The sequence below is a fragment of the Marmota monax genome, unplaced genomic scaffold (assembly GCF_021218885.2).
Source record: "Marmota monax isolate L192 unplaced genomic scaffold, Marmota_monax_Labrador192_F-V1.1 WCK01_AAM20220418_F8-fsc00243, whole genome shotgun sequence".
In the NCBI taxonomy this organism is placed as follows: domain Eukaryota; kingdom Metazoa; phylum Chordata; class Mammalia; order Rodentia; family Sciuridae; genus Marmota; species Marmota monax.
Genome location: NW_026694604.1, coordinates 140,346 through 160,494, shown reverse-complemented (window position 1 = coordinate 160,494; position 20,149 = coordinate 140,346). Strand labels below are relative to the sequence as shown.

The 20,149-nt window shown below is 47.7% G+C and overlaps 1 protein-coding gene across 8 annotated transcripts in view; it reads right to left on the bottom strand.

The window, feature by feature from the left end:
* Gas7 (growth arrest specific 7) overlaps positions 1 to 20,149 on the bottom strand; it is a 156,088-nt gene that overhangs the window by 41,636 nt on the left and 94,303 nt on the right. For 4 of the 8 annotated variants that reach the window (XM_058572026.1, XM_046422188.2, XM_046422187.2 and 1 more), the window contains exons 3-4: positions 15,836 to 15,916; positions 2,774 to 2,859 (exon numbers count right to left, since the gene is read on the bottom strand). In XM_058572026.1, coding sequence (XP_058428009.1) covers positions 2,774 to 2,859; positions 15,836 to 15,916 — 167 coding nt within the window. The remainder of the gene's footprint in view (positions 1 to 2,773; positions 2,860 to 15,835; positions 15,917 to 20,149) is intronic. The other 4 variants (XM_046422191.2, XM_058572027.1, XM_046422192.2 and 1 more) reach the window with 1 other exon arrangement.

Genomic DNA, 20,149 nt, shown 5'->3' with positions numbered 1-20,149 from the left:
CCTGATACTAGTATCTCCCTTTCAGCTTTTATGTTTTATTATAGAAAACTGTAGTAATACAGGTGCAGAGGCACATGCCTGCAATACCTGTGACTTGGGAGGCTGAGGCAGGAGGATTGCAAGTTCCGGGGCAGTGAGGACAGGGAAATCCTGTCTCAAAAAAATAAAAGAACAGTTGGGCATGTAGTTCAGTGGTAAAGTGACTGAGTTCAATCCCCAGTACTACAAAAACAAAAGCCTCTAATGTCTTCTATAAAAATAAAATGTTTTCATTTTAAGAAATTTGAGACATAGTTAAAAATGTAACGGGAGTAAAAATTACCCGTGATTTTTGACCAAGGCTTTGCAAATTCAGCATAACTTGTGTATTTTCATCCTGGGTGATCTTTTGCTGTGGGGAGCCATCCTGTGCACCTTGGGTTATTTAGCAATGTCCCTGCATCTACTCACTAGATTCCATTAGCACCCAGTCCCCACCTGTAATAAACAAAAGTCTCCCTGATGTTACCAAATGCCCCCTGATGGAGAACCATGGTCTTAGATGCAGATAAAACCATCATAAATGTTCTGTTTTTTTTTTTTTCTTTTCCTCGTCTTTCTTCACATAAGTGTAGGTTTTCTTCCTACAAATAAGACTAATGATATGTATTACTTGTGTTCTGCTCTTTCTACTTGATGTTAAGTTGTGAGCATTTCCACCAATCATTGAATTTTCCTTAGAAGAATGCTTTCTGAATGGCTGCACAGTATCCCTGGCTGGTTGGATGTCAAGGATAACAATCCATTTTCCCATCTCCTCTTGCTGGACAATTAGGTCGGGTCCAATGTTACAGGGCTATAAATAATGCTTGAGAGAACAACTTGAAGCCTAAATCAGAATCCCTGAATATATTCTGAGAACAGACTCTGGAAGAGAAATTCCTATGTCAAAGGCTTATGATTCACACTATGAAATCAGATTCTGAGTTATAAATTAGTTATGCCAGTCAACATTTTCTGAAATGGTTGAGTAACAACTTCGTAGCATAGAGGGAGTCATGTAGGGAAGGAAGAATGAGGAGCTGTTTCCAATGTTCTTCCTGATGATGCTCAGGGTAGCACCAGTGTTTTTTTTCTTGCTATTAAACTATAAGCAGCCAGGTGTGGTGGCGGCACACCACAGCAATTTAAGACGCTGAGGCAGGAGGATGACACGTTCAAAGCCAGCCTCAGCAATTTAGTGAGGCCCTGAGCAACTGAGCAAGATTCTGTCTCAAATTTTAAAAAATAAAAAGGGCTGCAGATGTGGTTCAGTGGTTAAGCACTCTTGGGTTCAATCCCCAGTACCAAAAACAAACAAAAAGCAAAAATGAAATTCAAAAACCCTACAAGCAGAACTTAATCTGATTTCTTCAGAAAACACTTGCAAGTCAGATGACGAGTTTCCCTTACAGCCGACTGACAGAGTTTTGGGGGAGGCTATTTGGGAGCTCAGCAGCAAACACACAAATCCAGGTGTTATGAGCAGCGGGTGTGAGCAGGACAGACACATCTCTGTGTACTATTGACTAAGCCTAGATCCCTACTACTCATGCTTAGTCCCCAGCATCATCATCATTGCCTGGGGGATGGCAGAAAATACCTGCCCTATCCTAGACTTCTTGGATCAGAATCTATATTTTTAACAAGAGGCCCAGAAGACTCAGACATCATTCCCAATTTAAGAAGTCCTGACCCGTCCAAATTCTCTGCCAGAGCTAACTGAACCGAACCTGAGCCCAGCCAACGCTCAGCCTCTTGAGAAGGACTTAATGATTTTCCCAAAATTAACACTCTTGCCTGTGTAGGAGTGTCACATTTTAATTGATGGGGACCAGGAGAGCACAAGGGTTTTTTTTTTCTTTCACCGGCTGCTACATCGAAGCCACTGAATAAGCAGCTCTTGTTCTTGTCAATATCAGCAATGTTATCATCATAATCATCCTCAGTCATCATCATTGTCACCACCCCTGGGTTCTAGCATTTTAATTCCAAAAGAAAAAAAAAAGCCTGGTGGAATTTGGAAGGTTCACTGAAAAACCTCTTCTTTTGATAACTTGTGGATAGACAAAGTTAAGACTAGTCCTCAGCCTCTTAGAGCAGCTTTAGAACCACTGGGGAAACCACGGGCAGGGTTTCAGGTCCAGTCTGACCTGAGTCACCGCGTGAGCCTGCACAAGTCACTTCACCGGTCTGCACCTCCATGGTCTCATACACCGTGGGAATGGTACTGACATCTACCTCGTGCCCTTGTACAAGTGTCAACCGAGACAGCGAATGAGAAAGTGGTTTGGGGATTGTGAAACACTGCCAATGCTTTCTGTCTTCTAGCTATCTCTACGATGGCTCAGCAAGTGAGATGATCGAATTGTACTAATCAACTCCATTGTGGGTAACCTCTGGGGATGGGAGAGACAAGAGATGCAAAGGGAGAATGGCTCGCCTGCCCACACTCTAAAAGTGAAGAGAAACCTGGGCTGTATGTGTCAGGAATGCAGCCAGAAGAATGGAGCCCTCTGTCCTGACAGTTAGAACCCTATCACCCCCTCTTCCAAACCACCCTCACGGTCTAGAAAACAGACTCCAATGATCCAACCCTCTGCCCATTAGGAAACTCTAGAATACCCCGGATGTACCAGTCACTTTCCACCTAGGAGTTCGAACTGGGCTGGAGCCATGGACTCCCATGGACATCCCCCTCTCAACGAACCCTTCCTGGGCCCCTTCCTAGGCCTCCCTCAACGGGACCCCTTACCTGGGAATCACCGGTGGATTTTCGGAGACTCATGTGGGCAGTCTCTGGAGGGTGCGCTGGGGTCCCTGATGCGTGGTATCCATTCACTGCGGGGACAGAGACACGGCTCAGATGCTGTGAGGGGGCCACAAAGAGGCACCTTCGACTTTTGGCCATTCCAGTCCCTTCTCCCACCACTCCCTGGGTTCTGGGAGGCCCTCACATGGCTAAGATGGTCTCTCAGGATCTCATGGTTAGCTGCGGAGCTGGAAATGGCTCGAAAACTTCTGTCTAATCCATAGCACCCGAGTTACTGAATGGTCAGGGGGGCCGAATTTCTTTTCAGGAGGGTGTTTAACAAGAGGCAAGGACATAGAGTCCAGTGGCCAAGGCCACCAATCAGCTGTAGTCTTGGGTTCTGGTCAAAGGTCACATCTTTCTCTCTGTGGAGTCAGGTGGCCCCTTCATCACCTTCTTACAATATCTTGCCTTTCTCTCTAAAGAACTTCTCCACCCTCAGAACAGTGTGATGTAGGTACAGATTGGGTATCCCTGATCTGCAATGCTTGGGCCAGAAGGATTTCGGGTTTTGAAATACTTGCATAGACTTTAGACACTGATTGAGCATCCTTTTTTTGTGTGTGGGAGGGGTTGGGGAAGTACTAGGGATTGAATTCAGGGCACTCAACCCCCGAGCCACATGCCCAGCCCTTTTTTGTATTTTATTTAGAGACAGCATCTCACTGAGTTGCTTAGTGCCTCCCTGTTGCCGAGGCTGGCTTTGAACTCGAGATCCCCCCGCCTCAACCTTGGTTGAGCATCCTTAACCCCCAAAATTCAAAATCTGAAAAGTTCCAACATCCAGAAGTCTTGGGATGTTCAAAAAGGTTCCGAATTTAGAGTTGGGGGCTAGGGATGCTCAACCCCTGGGACGGAATGATAACTAGATTGACTAGATGGTATGAAATCTGGCTCTGCCAATTACTAGCCAGGCAATCATACATAGACATTCTCAAATCTTATTATTGCTAAAATTAAAATAATCAGAGGCTCTAAAATTCTACCCCCTATGGACGTATGCCTCTTGGGGGACACTTCTCATTCTTCCAATGTGTGTGGATAAACCTGCTCTCCAAGTAGGGGCAGGGGAGCCCTGATTTGTAATGTCTGATCTCTGTGGCATCAACGCATGGCCAGCTTCGGGCCCTCAGTGCTGCTGCATGATCCTGACATCCCGAGTTGGCCCTGGGACCCAGATAGTCACAGTTCCCAGAGGTGGTGTGGCTCTCTCCTGGCTACAGTTACCTGAGCTTAGAGGGTAATTCTATTGAGTCTCCAAAACTACTTTTCTGGTGTTGACAGTCCCATGAGGGCGATAATTGCAAAAGGGATATCTGTGGGTAATGAAGTACTTCATTAAAACAGAATAGAGAGAGATGGGGATGTCGGGGAATTTTTTCCCTGAATTTAATCCCTGTGTACCACCAGTTTGAACAACCTCTGGAGACCAGGAAAGCCATCCAGCCTTATGTCCTGGGTTTGGAACTAGCACCAACACATATAGATAGTGCAGGTCAGAATTGGGGGAAGACATACCCACTGATGTCCCAAGATATATAACTGGTGTCACAATTCTTTTTGGGAAAGCTCTTCAGTACGGCAGGAAGTCAAGGAGAAAACGGCTAAAAGTCACTAACATTGATTCCAGGTTGCACATCCCTAATCCAAAAATCCAGAATCCAAAATGCCTACTAGGGTGCCCACGTGATGCACTGAGTGGAAAATTCCACCCCATGAAACTTGTGCCATGCACAAAATTATGAAAAATAGTGCATAAAATTACCTTCTGGCTACGTGTATAAAGTGTGTACGAAACATAAATGAATTCTGTGTTTAGACTTGGATCCCATCCCCATGATATCTCATTATATATATGCAAATATTCCAATTAAAAAAAATCCCTAATTTAAAATATTTCTGGTTCAAGCACTTTAGATAAGGGATATCCAACCAAAATGGAATAGCCAGGGCTGGAAGGAAACCATGGGTACTAGGATGGTGAGGACCATGTCAGGAGGAACCCTTCCCACACTGGGGGAGGTCCTCCATTCTCTAAGCTGGCAGTGAAAATCCAGGGTCCTCTGCTAGCAAGGCCACACTCAGCAGGGTGCCGGTGGGCCGCTGGCTTCTCCCCGATCCACAGGGTCTGTCCATGTTCCTGAAGGGTGGACACGCACACACCAAGAAAAGAGAAAACTGGTACAGAGCACGGTCCTAGTGCAGTGGCTTGGGGAAGAAGAATCCATCAATCGATCAATGCCAATCACATCAACCCAGGCGAAAAGACAGTTTAAGAGGAGGAAGCCAGGGCTCCATCAGCGGGGTGCCAAGGGTACTGGGGGACTCTGCTCAGGTGGGCATATAGCTATGCCAGGGAGGCTCTGGACCCATGAGAACTCTATCCCATCACACTGGAGAGATTTCACTAATCCAATAGCATGGAGCCCACAGGGGTAAGACACAAATGCTAGAAAGTTCCAAGACAACAGGAGAGAACCTCAGGACACTGCTCTCAGTCCGGGATGGACGAGTAAACAGGAATAAGAAGAAGTAAGATCTGCATCATTTAATTTAAAAGGCCGATTGAAGTAGACGTATCAAACAGCAGACCCTGTAAAAAAGAAAGATGGCATCTTTTTCCAAGAAGCCATGGAATACTCACAATGTTGGCCATAGGTAAGCCACAAATAAACTGTCAATAAATGATCAAAGGCATAGAGAACACAGGCCGCATTCTTTGATCAGAAAGCAATAAAAGTAGATATTAATAATTAAAAAAGAAAGATATATACAAAGTTCCCAATCTCCCAACTCCCACACACTTGGAAAATTAAGAAAATGTCCTCATAAATGACATCAGGTGGAAAGAGAATGGAAGACTGTAAGTATGCAAAATTTAGAAAATGATAAGGAAAAACATAAATACCAGTGGGACAAAGCCTGCGTCATCCTTGGGAGGAAGGTCCATAGCCTGAATTATTTCATCACCAAGCCCAAAGGAATTAAAATCAATGGAATGAACATTCAACTTCAGATTTTAGTAAAGTATAAAAGGCCAAACGAAATAAAACAAAGGAATATCAACATGAATTAGTGAGTGAGGAAACAGGGTGACATCAGCAACCCAGCGCTGGCTGTGGGTGGGTGGTGTGTGTGGGTGTTATGTGTGTGGTGTATGTATGTGTGATACCTTTGTGTGGTGTATGTATATGGTATGTGTGTGTGTAATGTGTGTGGTGTATAATGTGTGTGGTGTGTGATATGTGGTGTATGTGTGTGGTGTATGTATGTGATGTGTGTGTTTGATGTGTGGTGTGTGTGGTATGTGTGGTGTCTATGGTGTATGCATGTGTGTTATCTTTGTGTGGTGTATGTGTATGGTGTGTGTGTGTGTAATGTGTGTGGTGCGTAATGTGTGTGGTGTAGTGTATGTGTGTGGTGTGTGTGTTTGGTGTGTGGTGTGTGTGGTATGTGTGGTGTATGGTGTCTGTGGTGTATGTATGCGTCTTATCTGTGTGTGGTGTATGTGTATGGTATGTGTGTGTGTGATGTATGTGGTGTGGTGTATGTGTGTGGTGTGTATGGTGTGTGTGTAGTGCATGTGGTTTATGTGGTATATGTGTGTGGTGTGTATGTTGTGGGATGTGTGTGTGGTGTGTATGGTGTGGTGTGTGTGTGTATGCTGTGTGTGTGTATGGTGTGGTGTGTGTGTGTATATGTTGTGGTGTGTGTGTGTGGTGTGTGGTGTGGTGTGATGTATGTGATATATGTGTATGGTGTTTATATGGAGTGGTGTGTGTATATTTGGTGTGTGTATGATGTGGTCTTGTGTCTGGTGTGTGTGGTGTGTATGGGTAGCGGGGAGGGGTTAGAATCACAATGAAAACAGGCGATGAGCCAGCTTAAATTGGGAATGACCACAAATGCTCAGAATTGGGAACCAGAACAGATAAAAGTAACAAATATAGTAGAGTTTTTTTTTTTTAAATGGAGGAGCATATGATTTCTAATTCTATGCTAATAAAAAACAAACTTTTCATAAGATTCAAATTATCAACATGGTTTCAAGGAACAGTAGAAATGCCCCAAAGAGCCAAATCTTTGAAAAAGGACTTCCCTATCAAAGGCACTGAACCCAGACGGTTTTATAGGCAAGTTTGTTCAGGCTTTCAAGAAAGAAACACCCAGGCACAAACCGTACCAGAGCGCAGAAACGTGGCCGGCTTCCCAGCCTCTGTACAAGACCAACATCACCCTGATCCTAAAACCAGAGAAAGATAATGCAAAACAGAACCAGAGTTCAGTCTATGGAAATGAAACGCACACATTTTCATCCGGGCATGTAATGTCATCAAAGACAACCAAGGTTGTTCCTAGCTCCTTGAGGGCAGAGGCTGTCCTGACCCCAACCTGCCCCCTTCACAGGACCTCAAAGTGCACCCCCAATAGGCTGCTGTCAGTCTCCCAGCCCAGCACCCCCAGGCTCCTAGTCGGGTAGACTAAGAATGGCCAGGGACTACTAAATGCAGGGGCACCCTGCTCCTAATCCAATCTCTTGTTCTCTCTCCAGTTCTGGTCTTGTTAGCTGTTGGCTAATTACTACTCATGTCAAAACAATTACCAGGAAAGAAAAACTAATTTTCCATTCAACCACTGCTCCCTACACAGCGGCTCTCCTCTGACAACCTGTCTCGTTGCATCTCGCTCTAAACACTCCCAGGCACGTTCAGAAAGCTGATGGGTGGAGATCAGAGCAGTGAAGGCCCAGAAGATCATAATTGTCTTTCCTCATCCTCTGGGCTCCTAACTCACCAAGCATCAGCCACAGAGCAAATGGGGCCAGAGTGGGGGGTTTCGGCTTCTGAGACCTCTGGCCTCCAGGAGGAGAAGTAAGATTGGTCAAGGATCACTCATAACCCTAAGAAACATAATTAGATTGGGGATATAAGGAGTGTAAAATGCCAAATTCAGGCTTTTTTAAGTTAAAAAAAAAGGGGGAACAAAAACTCTCTGTAGTAACTTTGGCAACTTCAAAAGTAAATATAAACACAGGTGCACACATATACATGCACACAGCTCCTCATGGACTGTCAGACAGATAAGGAGAGTGCTTGGGAGATTCAAGCTGATAGGAGGGGACAGATATTTGGGCAGAAAGGAGGAAAAGGAGGTCAAGGTGGGAGGAAGTAAATAAAAACGGGGAGAAGAGGAACATTAGAAAAGTTACTCAAAGTTGGGCATGGTGGTGCACACCTGCAATCCCAGCAACTCAGGAAGCTGAGACAGGAGGATCACCAGTTCAAGGCCAGCCTCAGCACCTGGCTCCAAGCAACTTAGCCAGACTTTGTCTCAAAATAATTTTAAAAGAGAAAAAAAATCTGTCCCTGACACCCTCTTACCCCTCCTTGGAGTTCTTAGGCCATGGTTCTTGAAACCCACCCATCTATCATTTCTTGCTCCCCTGCTACTGTGTCCTGGGAGGCCTTGCAGATTCCCCTTCCATCACACTCACCTCCAGAGCTTGTACTCACCTCCAGAGCATTCCGAATTTGTCTACCCTGGTGCATTTCCTTCCCTCCACCCATCCTCTCTCCTTCCCTCCCCTCCTTCCTTCCATCCACCCATCATCGTATATAAAAAACAGTGGAACGGAACATTCTCCCAGCTGTCATCAAGAGCACCACGTCTGCAGGGTGTTTATTGCAAATACTAAGCAGTAAAGGTCAGGGCTAGGGTCCTATGGTCCAAAAAGCTTAGGACAAAGGCCTGCGTGATTTCACGTCCAAATCGTTCACACACAGTAGGCCTTTTAAAACACACGATGTGCGCCATGAACCTCACAAGCAGGCACTCCCAGGTGTTATGCAGCCACCGAGCCCATCTGGGACAGTAGAGAAGAACTGTCCTGGAGCCCACTTTGGGAAACACAGCTGCGGCTGTGGGGACACAGGCTCCGAAGTCGGGAAAGCTTTGGGGTCGGTTGTGCGCTCAGCATCTCTGATGGTTCTGAGCGCCACGGACGCCTCTTGCCCCTGGTACTGTGTCCTGGGAGGCCCTGAAGGTTCCCTTTCCGTTGCACTCATGTACAGAGCATTCAGCGTTTGTCTACCCTGGTGCATTTCGGGGAGCAGTTTTACCCAAACAGTTTTCTATTGTGGTAATTTCTGTCTGGCTCCCTGGACCTCACCATCTTCCCTGGCTAAGACGTAGACTGTGCTCCCCAAGATGGACCCGTCAATCCATGTTTGCCTGTGGTTGTGAATGGTTGCAAACCTGGGGCTATGCTCCAGGGGCATCAAAGGTTCAACAGGTCTCTGTAGAGTCCCTAGAGCCCCAGCCCACAGGAACACAGCATCTAAAGGAAGAAGCATGCCCCTTCCCAACAGGGTTGCACACCAGGGCAACTTCAGAAGTCAACAGGGATCTCTGGTTTAGGGCTGTGGAAGCCACTCTGAGCCTGACCATTTGCTAATTCTGCAATGAGAGAGGGTCTGTGGTTGTGAAGGTGACAGGTGAGCTGGTCAAGGCTTCCTGATCTGGAGCAGAAGGTGTAGTTGAGGGGAAGGGCCTGGATGCTGCAGCCCCTCCCCCAGGGCGTCTGATCAGGACAAGCACAGCTGTCTGTGCATCTTCCTGGCTGGCTCTTGGTGCTCCTAGCTAGGTCCTCTCTGATCTTGGGCCTCTGCAAAGGCACCTGCTCTCTGCACTTTCATCTGGGTTCTCTGGAGCTCTGGCTGGACTCATTCCCATAGCTAGGCAAAAACAGAGCCTGAACCCAGTTTTCTGAAACACCTCCCCAAACCCCTGCCAGGGCAAGTTCAGTTAAAAACGACATTCCCTGTATCCTTAAGAAATACTCAAATCAAGTTCAATGCGCATCCCGGGCTCAGAGGCTCAGAAGAGAATTCCCTCTCCGCATTTGCTCTGTGGGATACAGTTAGTAAAATCGTCTGTGAATTGCCACTGCCACAGCTGACTATTTAAACTCAGACAAATCAGGTTGGAATAAAATCTAAGTGGAACTCGATGGCCAGGATTGGATCCTACACCAGGAAAAGGAAATTAGTGGAAAAAAAAACATGAAATCTGAATAAGGCCCCATGTTGAGTTAATAGTAAAGTGTGATGTTAATTTCATAATTATGACAAGTGGACTGGGGTCATAGGTGACATTAACAGGGGAAACTGAGCAAAGAGTACACAGGGAGGCCTGGGGTACAGCTCAGTGGTAGAGTGATCACCTAGTACATGCAAGGTCCTGGGTTCCATCCTCAGAACCTCCCCCCCCCAAAAATTTTTTTTTAAGAAAAGGAACATAATAGGGCCTCCCTGGACTGTCTTCACCACTCTTCTATAAGATTATCCTCCAAATTTAAAAAGCTATTAAATTAAGTCAAATCGACACTAGCCACATCCCAAGTACCCAATAACCATGTGCAGCCAGAGACTGCCCTGTTGGACAGCAACATGGACCGTTTCTGTGGTCACACGCTGTGCTACGGGACAACAGTGCTGGGGACTGTCATTCTTTCTACTCGGTGACTCACATGTGACATTCCCAGAACCTCATTTGTCACTGACATTTTCTTTCCCTCGGCCTGTTACTATTTCTTTCTCTACAAATCAATATTTCCATGGTGCATGTGCCACGAGCCCAGAGATGGGTTTTTCATATTTGCAGCGGTTACTGAAGAGCATCGCAGGATTTCTGTTGTGGTTTTTACTCCTTCTCACTGAGAAATCCTGGCATTGGCCAGGAAAAAAAAAAAAAGACCCCACAGAGTTGACATGGCTCCATAACTCTGCTGACATTAAACGCAGGGTGGTGGTGGGGGGGACGCAGGCAAAGCCCCAGCCAGTGCTCGCCCCATTCAAAGAGTGGAACGGAATGCAGAGGTTGGGTATGTTTCCAGATCTCTCCCTCCCCACCTGGTAACCTGGTTGGCTTTGCTTAGCAACATCCAACACATCTGCACCAAGAAGGGACTAGCCCTGCCAAAGGTGGTCCTTCAATCCCTCTCAGAAGCCCACTGCAAAAGGATCTGCCTCCTGCGGGTTTGGAGAGGTTCCTTTGCACACCCAGGGACATTCTTCCTGACCTGTGTTTCCACGTTCTCCTTCGGGAGCCCCCAGAGGGGAGGTTTGTGGTCAGGACACATGGCTGGGTTTTCCACACAGCTCTAACCCCCACTTTGCAGGTAATCCCCCCTCACCACTCCTGCTAACCAAGAAGAGTCTTAACACAGCCAAGTGCAGCCTGACAGCTTCCTGGGCAGACAGCACAACTCTATAGCATTAGGTTCCCCAGCCACAACTTGGTGAATGAAATCCCAGCACATTCCTCAGGTTTACCAGGCTTGACCGGCTCCGCCCCCACCAAACCCAAACCCCTCCTCATCTACATACCACCCCCAGCTGGTCCCCGCCTTCCAGACAGGCTCAGGGGCCCACCTTCAGTTCTCAAACTTACCACTCTTTATCCTGCCTCAGGTCCTTTGCACTAGCTGGTGCATGGCCCCAGAACCTTCCCCCCTTACACACACACACACACACACACACACACACATCCATCTTGTCATTGTCCCTAAACCTTGACCTAAATGTCACTTCCTCACAGAGGCCTTCCCTGATTCCCTAGTCACTCTCTGTCACATTCTTTACATCAGAACGTGCAAGGAATACCTGGCATATTTTGTGCATGTGCTTGTTTGCAACTGCCCCATTTGTTAGGTTCCCTGGGAGCAGAAATCAGTGTGTCTGTCTTGTCTGGTTGCCAGATTCCTGTTCCGGAGAACAACAGCTCGCATATTTTGGAATGAGAAGGTGGCACCAAGTGGCTTTCACAAAATGAAAGAGACCAAGACACAAGCCCCTCCCCTAACCCAGAGGGGGTGGGGGTTGGGAGAAACATTCCCCCACCACCCCCCACAGCCCAAGAATGCAGAGCAGTGGGGTGATGGTTGTTTACAGACTGGGGATCAAACCCAGGGGCCATCTACCACCGAGCCACAGGTCCGGAGCCCTTTTTATTTTATCTTGAGACAGGGTCTTGCTAAATTTCTGAGGGTCTCTCTAGGTTGCTGAGGCTAGCCTCTGACGCCTCCTGAGTCATCGGGATCCCATCCCCACAGGGCCTGGCTGGGAATTGAGATTCTTGAAACAACATCGGATCTTTGTTGCATCTCTATTTCTTTTGCCAGAAGAAAACTCAGCCTCTTGAAAGCTGTCTGCAAAACTGAATGAGGAAAGAAATTAGGGTGGGGGGTGGGGAGAAAAAAAAATTAGCTGTGCCCTACAGGGAGAAATACCAATGTGGCTACTACTTTATTCTTTATTATGAAATTTAGGTTCAAAAATGGGTAAGGAAGACGTCAAAATATCCTGAATTCTGTTATTGCCTGACTGGTGGGTTCTCTTCCCTTTCATCTCGGTGGGTGGATGGAGTCACAGAGACATCTTCAAGCCCTGGGGTAGAAAGCTTTGAGCCTTAGTGAGCCAAGAGGGCTGGCCAGGCCCTCAGCCAGGACCCTCCTTCTGGCTCAAAATCTGTGAATGGGGAAAGCAGAGGCCCTGCAGGGAGAGGCAAAGAGCCCAAGGCCACGGTTTAACAAGTTGTCATCTCACAGATCTAAAATGCCATTGAGTGTTAGACGCACCGGGTTTTTAAGTATGCTTAAAACAGAAAAAAAGATGTCTCCAGTTCAATTAGGATATACGATGTTGATGCCTCGATGTGTCTGATGTCCAAGATACTAAAATGTAGGGGCGTGTCAACAGATGGGCCTTAGGATCAAGGACAAGTTCTTCCTACTGGGTGCTGGGCTTGGGACTTACCAGCACTGAACTGATGTCCTGAGTCACCTGAGAGCAAAGCTTCCTACCCTGGGTACCACTGTCATTCGGGTTCCTCATCCAAAGTCTCCAGTCTCTTCGGTGGGGCCTCCCCGTGCACTACCGGGTGTTTAGCCGCAGGCCTGGCCTCCACCCAGCAGATGCCTGTGGGTACCTCCCTGCTATAGTGACAGTCAAGAATGTCTTCAGACATTGCCGTATGTCTCCAGGAAGACAAAGTCTCCTTGGAGTTGAGATTAGAACTTAGAGTGTCTAGGGCCTGTTGTGAGTAAGCCAAGATTGGGACAAGTTTCCAGTCTGAACTTGAGTACAAAGCCCCTTTCCCCAGAGCACCCGATGGGCCCAAGATTCTGTGGACTTGGCCGCCTTCGAGCCCTGGAGTGGAGAGCAGAAGGGGAAGAGTCACTGTCCACACTGTCCAGCCTGGGCCACCTTGGCAATGCATTGCTGAATCTGACTCTCTCCACCATATCACCCTCCTTAGAGGCTCAGTACCAGCTCAGCACTGGGCAGAGAGGGCTCTTGTCTATGGGGGGGGTAGGGGTGAGGGGGAATAGGGATTGAACCCAGGGACGTACCACCACTGAGCTACAATCCCAGCCCCTTTTATTTGTTATTGAGACAAGGTCTTGTTAAGTTGCTGAGGCTGGCCTTGAATTTGGAATCCTCCTATCTCAGCCTTCAGGGTTGCTGAGATTATGGGTAGAGCCACCACCCTGGCATGAAAGAGCTCTTGATGTGCTTGCTGGGTGAAGGAGGAGGCCTGCAAACCCGGAGTCTCTGGCCAGGGTTCTGAGCCAGCTCCTTCCAACTCTCCTTCAGCTGCCTGTGGATACTGAAGCAGAGCTGGCTTTGGAGAGGTGATCCCAGGGACTCAGAGGGCAGAGCCTGACCAGCCCCACTAGCCAGGTGTCCACCCTGCCACTCCCACAGGCCAAGCTTCCCTCTGGCCCTAGAGCTGTCCTCAACTACTGCCCGGACCACTCAGGCCAGAAGAAGGGGCTGTGTTTTCTTTCTAGCATTCAGCTGGCCTAGAGCCAGCCAGGAAAGAGGGCCACACCTCCCATCATTTACGCTGGCATTTCTATTGTCAAGAAAGCCCAGAGAACAACAAGGAAAGAGGAGGCAGCGGTTTGGAATTGCCTGTTGTCACACAGCAGCTACAAAGGCTCCGTGGGCCCATTTCTGGGCTCTTGGTCTGAGAATGAACCACTTGCCATCTCCCCTAGGAAACCAGCAACAAATGTCTCATTCTCCTTTTGTGCACAACAAAGTTCCTTTTAAAAACAATTATTGTAACTAAAAAAGAAAAAAAAAATACATATGTGTGTGTGTGTATCACTTATACACATACATATATATGTACATATTTTAAACTCAATACAGATTTCTTTTTTTTTTTTTTCAATACAGATTTCAAAATTTCAAAAACTGCTGGGCAGAGTGATGCACATCTGTAATCCCAGCAACTCTGGAGGCTGAGGCAGGAGGATGGCAAGTTTGAGGCCAGACCCAACAATGAGTGAGGGCCTGTCTTAAAAGATGATAATAATAATAATAATAATAATAATAATAAAAGGGGGTTGAGGATGGAACTCAGTGGTAGAGCACCCCTGGGTTCCATCCCAAGCACCAACAAACAAAAACAAAAAGAAAAAAGAAAAAATACTTAGCAGAAAATAGTCACTCACCTCTCCAAAGCCTTGCTTGATTCCCTAGAGGTTATGTCTCTATTATTTTAAGTTCTGAGTCTTTCTGCTGGCCAAGACTTTCATGTCCAGGGTTTGCAGGCCTCCTCCTTCACCCAACAAGCACATCAAGAGCTCTTTCATGCCAGGGTGGTGGCTCTACCCATAATCTCATGGTTTTATTTTTTGGTATATCAATGGCAGACGGTACCCAGAGACTGCTGCTCTGACAAGGTGAGGCTCTGGACCCCTGGCACCAGAGTGCTCTTATTCAATCCCTCTTCCTTCAGTTACCTGTTTTGCTTCAGGGAAATTATTTACACCTCTGACTACTTTGTTTGGAGAACTTTTTGAGGACTCTCCCCTCCTCCTCCACAGACAATGAGGATGTCACCACGGCTGATTGTGCCCTCCCCTGTCCAGATAGACCCTCTGCCACATGTTCAAGCTATTAACATTTAAATTTCCAACCATCCTTTGCCACCAGCTAAACTCCTAAAGGTGAAAGCCGTCAAATGTGGGTTTTCTACACCATGTAATATGGAGACGTTGGTGAATTCATTCAATGAGGAAGTCTGGCTCTGCCCAGGGAGACTGGGGAGGAGAGAGAGAGAGAGAGAGAGAGAGAGAGAGAGAGAGGTTGAGGGGAGGGGAGAACAAAGCAGAGCTAGGGGTGTGGCTCAGTGGTAGAATGCTTCTCTAGTATGTCTGAGGGCCTGGGTTTCAACTTCAGCATGCACAAAAAAAGTTTTTTTTTTAAAGGAAGAGAGACCAAATCCACACTCTCAGTTGGCTCAATGGTGTGGCAAAATCCACAGGGAAAAAACTCTTGAGTTCAGTAAAGCAACACACTGCTGTGATCCAGAGGAAATGTGTGAGGGCACTAAACAGAGCAGTCAGGGAAGGCTTCCTGGAAGAGGTGACATCTCAAAAAGGCTTAAACCACAAGAAATCAGAAACTCTTCTCTTGGCTGATAGGCCCTGCAACCCTCCTCCTGATATCTCAGAAGTACACTCCACCGATCACACACATGTTGACCTTGAAGGCCTCCATTAGAAGACAGAGAACTCACATTCTTACAAAGAATCCCATTACCTTTCCAGAATGTTCTGTTTGAGAGCTTCCCTGTGCAAATGGGTCTCCTTTTAGTTGCTACTCTTTGATGCCCACCAAAGCCACACATAGGAGTTTTGTCTTCACTTCAGGGATGATCTCTTGATACTTGACTTCACCCAACCATCTCCTCGCCCAAAGCCCCCCGAGTGGGCAGGAGCGTGAGGCCACCACAGCTGTCACCGTCACTACCAGGGAGTTACCAAACTGCTGGGCAACAGGCGTTAAGGGAACTGCCTGGCCTGACCCTTCCCCAGGTCTGGGCTATAAGATCCCAAAGCAGGGCTCAGCCCCCAGGACCCAGAGTCTCAGCCTGGGAGGTGGATGTGTGGCCTCTCCCCATTGCCCCGAATGGGTGCGTGGACCGTACCTGTTGGAGGCAGAGAGCTCCTGTGAGGGCCAGGGCTGGCTGGAATCCCAGGAGAACTGCTGGGACGTTCCCAGGTGGTCTCTGGTCAAAGACAAAAAACAAAATCACTTTAAGAATTTCATTGCATAGAACTTGAGTCTCCCAGAGCCGCACGAGATGGTTTCCGCCCACACACCTGTCCCTCGTGACAACAGAGCTGCTCTTTGCTGGGGGGCCTTTCTCCAAGTGGATGGGTCAGAGGAGGTAGGCTCCCAGCTGGGATCCCCTAAAACATCCCTAGGAACCTCACCCTACCTGCCCCTCCACTTCTGTCCTCAATGCTCCAAAACCTAGTCCCGGGCCCCCAGCTGCTGACTGGGCATTTCTTCCCAAACGCCCACGGTCACCTGATAACTCCGAAGCATGCAGGAAGGAGCCCTGGTCCTGGATCTGTCGTCAGGAGCCCTCTCCCAGCTGGGGATGGATTTCCAAGGACCTTTCCCGACTCTACGATTCTACCCTTTCTGCCTGGTTTAGAACTGGGGCCACGTATCTCCAGGGCACCTCTCCCTCTTCTGATGAGCCACACAGTCCAATCAGAAAGAGAAGTACTCCTGCAGCTCTATTATCAGGACTAACTAGACCTGTTTGGCGGTTGGGAACACAGACTTCTTACAAGTTATCTGGTGATAAGAATAATATTCTCTGGGCTGGATATGGGGACACATTCCTGTAATTCCAGTAATTTGGGAGGCTGAGGTAGGAGGATTGCAGATTCGAGGCTAGCGTGGGTAATTTAGTAAGATCCTCCCTCAAAATCAAAACAGAAAGAACTGAAGGTGTAGCTCAGTGGTAAAGGGCCCCTGGGTTCAACCCCCCAGTACAAAAACCAACCCAGCAAACAAAAATCCCCCAATCCAACTTTCTCACTATATAAATTTGAAAGTTGAGGAAAACACATAGAAAAAAAGTAAGTATTGCTATAATCCCATACCAGAGGTCACTGCTATGGATATTTGGTGTCTACATGTCCTTTCGTTAAGTAAGCATGTGTTCATGTTTAAAATGAGACAAAAATCATACTGGGCTTTGGCTTCATGCCCCAACTTTTGTGACTACCTTTCCCAAACCCCATAGCACAGGGCTGAGGCTTGAGGGGTAGCAGCCACTCGGTTTGGCCTCCTACCACCAGCATAACCTGGGCCAAGCTCCTTATCCTCTCAGACCCTCAGTTTCCTCCTCTGTTAAATGAGTTCAACGATGTTTCACATCTGAGAGGGTTGTTGATATAATGCCAAATGCCCATATAGAACTTTTACATAGTTATTTATGGGTAGATATAATAAGATATAATAAAATATAAAAAAATTTAAAAAAATAAAAAAAAGAAAAAAATTAAAAAAAAATTCTATCACCTGGGAATTTGTTTCAAACACTAAAATCAAAACCAAAACCCTTTTGATGGCTTCTCTCCACTGGGATTTAAAAGAACTGAGTTCCTTCTCGGCAGGCTGGTGCACGCCTGAAATCCCAGCGGCTCCTCTGGAGGCTGAGGCAGGAGGATCGAGAGTTCAAAGCCAGCCTCAACAACTTAGCAAGGCCCAAAGCAACTCAGAGAGACCCTGTTTCAAAATAAAAAATAAAAAGGGCTGGGAATGTGGTTTAGTGGTTAAAGCACCCCTGGGTTCAATCCCTGGCACCAAAAAATAAAAAAATAAAATAAAATGAAAGCCTTCAAGGACAGGCCATTTACATGCTGGGTGACCTCTAGAATCACCTACGCTCTGTATTCTGTCAGCTGTACAATGGGGATGACAACCGGACATAAAGAGGGTTGCAATGAACGTTAAGTAGGTTGACGTGCATCCAGCCCCTAAAGTTGGGCACAGGGCCACACAGAAAGAAGCCAGGCTAGAAATGGAAACACGGTGGGACTTCCATGAGCAAACCACTTCCAAAAGAGCAAGATGAGGCTGGCTCAGAGCAGGTGCTAGCATGCTCAAGGCCCTGGGTTCCACTCCCCAGAAAACAAACAAACACCCCCAAAACAACCAGGAAGGAGAGCTTCCCCCACAAAGCCGCCACCTGGGGCAATTGGAAATGATCCAGGTTAGCAAGTACAAGGAGAGAAGCCTTCCGGGCCTCAATGTAGAGGCCAGCTCTCCCGAGGGGTGCAGAGCCTCCTCCAGCAGCCTCCTGAACTGTTCGATGCGATACTGTACCAGCAGCTTCTCTAAATACTGCATGTCGAAAAGTCAAGCTCTGTCTTTGTGTCCCTGGTGCTTGGTGGTGGCTTCCGGGTAGTAGGGACACAAGATGGATAAATGGGTGATTGGATGGAAGGAGCAGTCAAGGCAGGCGCCTGCTACAGTCACCAGGTAAAATAGCAGAGTGCACATCAGCTGGTCGGTCTTCTTTTTAAAATAAGGTCAGGGACATTAGTCACCACAGGAAAGACTGGGCTCCATCAGGGGCCATGCAACAGGCTCAGCCTAGCCTGTCCATGTCCTGGCCAGACTTGTCTGGCCCAAGACACAAAAAGACAGCTGAGAGCCTGGAGCCTGGGGGAGTGCAGCCAGACCAGGCCTGGCCAGGCCATCTGGAGAGAGCCACTGGGGCTCTGGCTGGGTGACCTCACTAACATCAGAACCAACCCCATTCAGATGACCATACCACCCACAGGGAGGGAGTGGGAGCCGTTTCCAAGTCTTTTCCAATAAAACACTCCCTGATCTGCTGATGATGCTTGACCAAGCCAAGGGGAGATTGAAGCAGGCTGCCCAGAGTCCAAGGAACCCTGGATGGAGGCCCTTTTGCATCTTCTGGGCTTCCTTCCCTAGGGCCCTAGGTCATCCCAGGTGACCGCCTACACTCCTGCTAACAGTCACTTCCATGAAGGCCTCGGTCCCTGTGGGAAGCATAATGAGGTCAGGGTGGAAAGAATGAGACCCTCTTCCCACCCAACCTGAGCCACACACATTTTTTTCCCTAATGGCAACAACTCTGCATGGACCTTTTCCACTGAAGCCAGCGAAGCCAAGCACACACAAATGTCTGACCACGAGTGAAACCAGCCCCAGAGAGCTGGTCAGTGCTCAGAGTCAGGGATGCTAATCCCACCCCCATCAGTGAATGGGTGCCTGATTTGTGAATGTCTGTAGCTGGGACTTGTAAAGAGAGAGTATCACTGAAAAGTTGAAAGCTAGGTGGATCTGAGCTTCAAAGCACAAACTTTGAAATAATAATGATGGCCAGGCGCAGCGGCTCATGCCTGTAGTCCCAGTAATTTGGGAGGCTGAGGCAGGAGGATCACAAGTTCAAAGACAACCTCAGCAACCTGTCTCAAAAATAAATAAGTAAGGGGCTGGGGTTGTGGCTCAGTGGCAGCGCGCTTGCCTAGCATACATGAGGCGCTGGGTTCGAACCTCAGCACCACATAAAAACAAAATAATGTGTCCAACTAAAACTGAAAAAAAAATACATAAACAAGTAAATATTTTTTTAAAAAATAAATAAATGGATAAGAAAGACTGGGGATGTAGCGCAGTGGTTAAAGTCCCTTTGGGGGTCATTTCCCAGTACTGGAAAGAAGGAAGAGAAGAAAGGGGGGAAGAGAGAGAGGAAGAAAAAAGGAAGGAAAACTTAAAACATTTTCAAAACTGTGAGCCATGTAGGAGTTATTAATTTTAAACAGTCACTTTCAGACTTCATTTCCCCTTGTCAAGATTTCCTGCGTTAGGAGCAATGCAGGGTTAAAGTCACAAGGAATCCCTGGACTAGGCCTCTGAAGGTCGCAGGAGGGATCTGCCACAAGCCCATCTTTAAGCCTTGGTGGCCCCTCTGGGGTCTCCTGCCTTGGCCTTGGCCTTGGCCCATTTCCTTGGCCGGGTGCTTACTCTCTGCTGCCCCCAGTGGCCATAGGTGAAATAACCGCAAGCATCAACCCAAAGGAGAAAGTTTGGGGGCCTTTAGCAGTCATTGATATGAGATCCGTGAAGTCCTCTCCTCTTTGTTCTGTGACATGACCCAGTGGCCACCTCCAAGCGGGCTTCCTGGACTGGGCCACCACATTCCCTCAGCACCTCCAGTGCCCATGATATGCCCCTTATGGATGTTATCTCTCTCCATCCAGCCAGTCAGGGCTCCAGAGGCGGAGGTTATCTTGGGCTCTGTCCTAATACCCTCCAGAGGGGCAGCAGGAGCTGAGGAAGTGTATGGGCCAGAGTGTTTCAGAGACCATCCATGGGCCTCTGCATCTCTGCATGTGTCCCTGGTGGCACTTCCTCTACCCCCAAGGACGGAGATGCTGCTGGGATCTGTGGGTGTCTTGCTCAG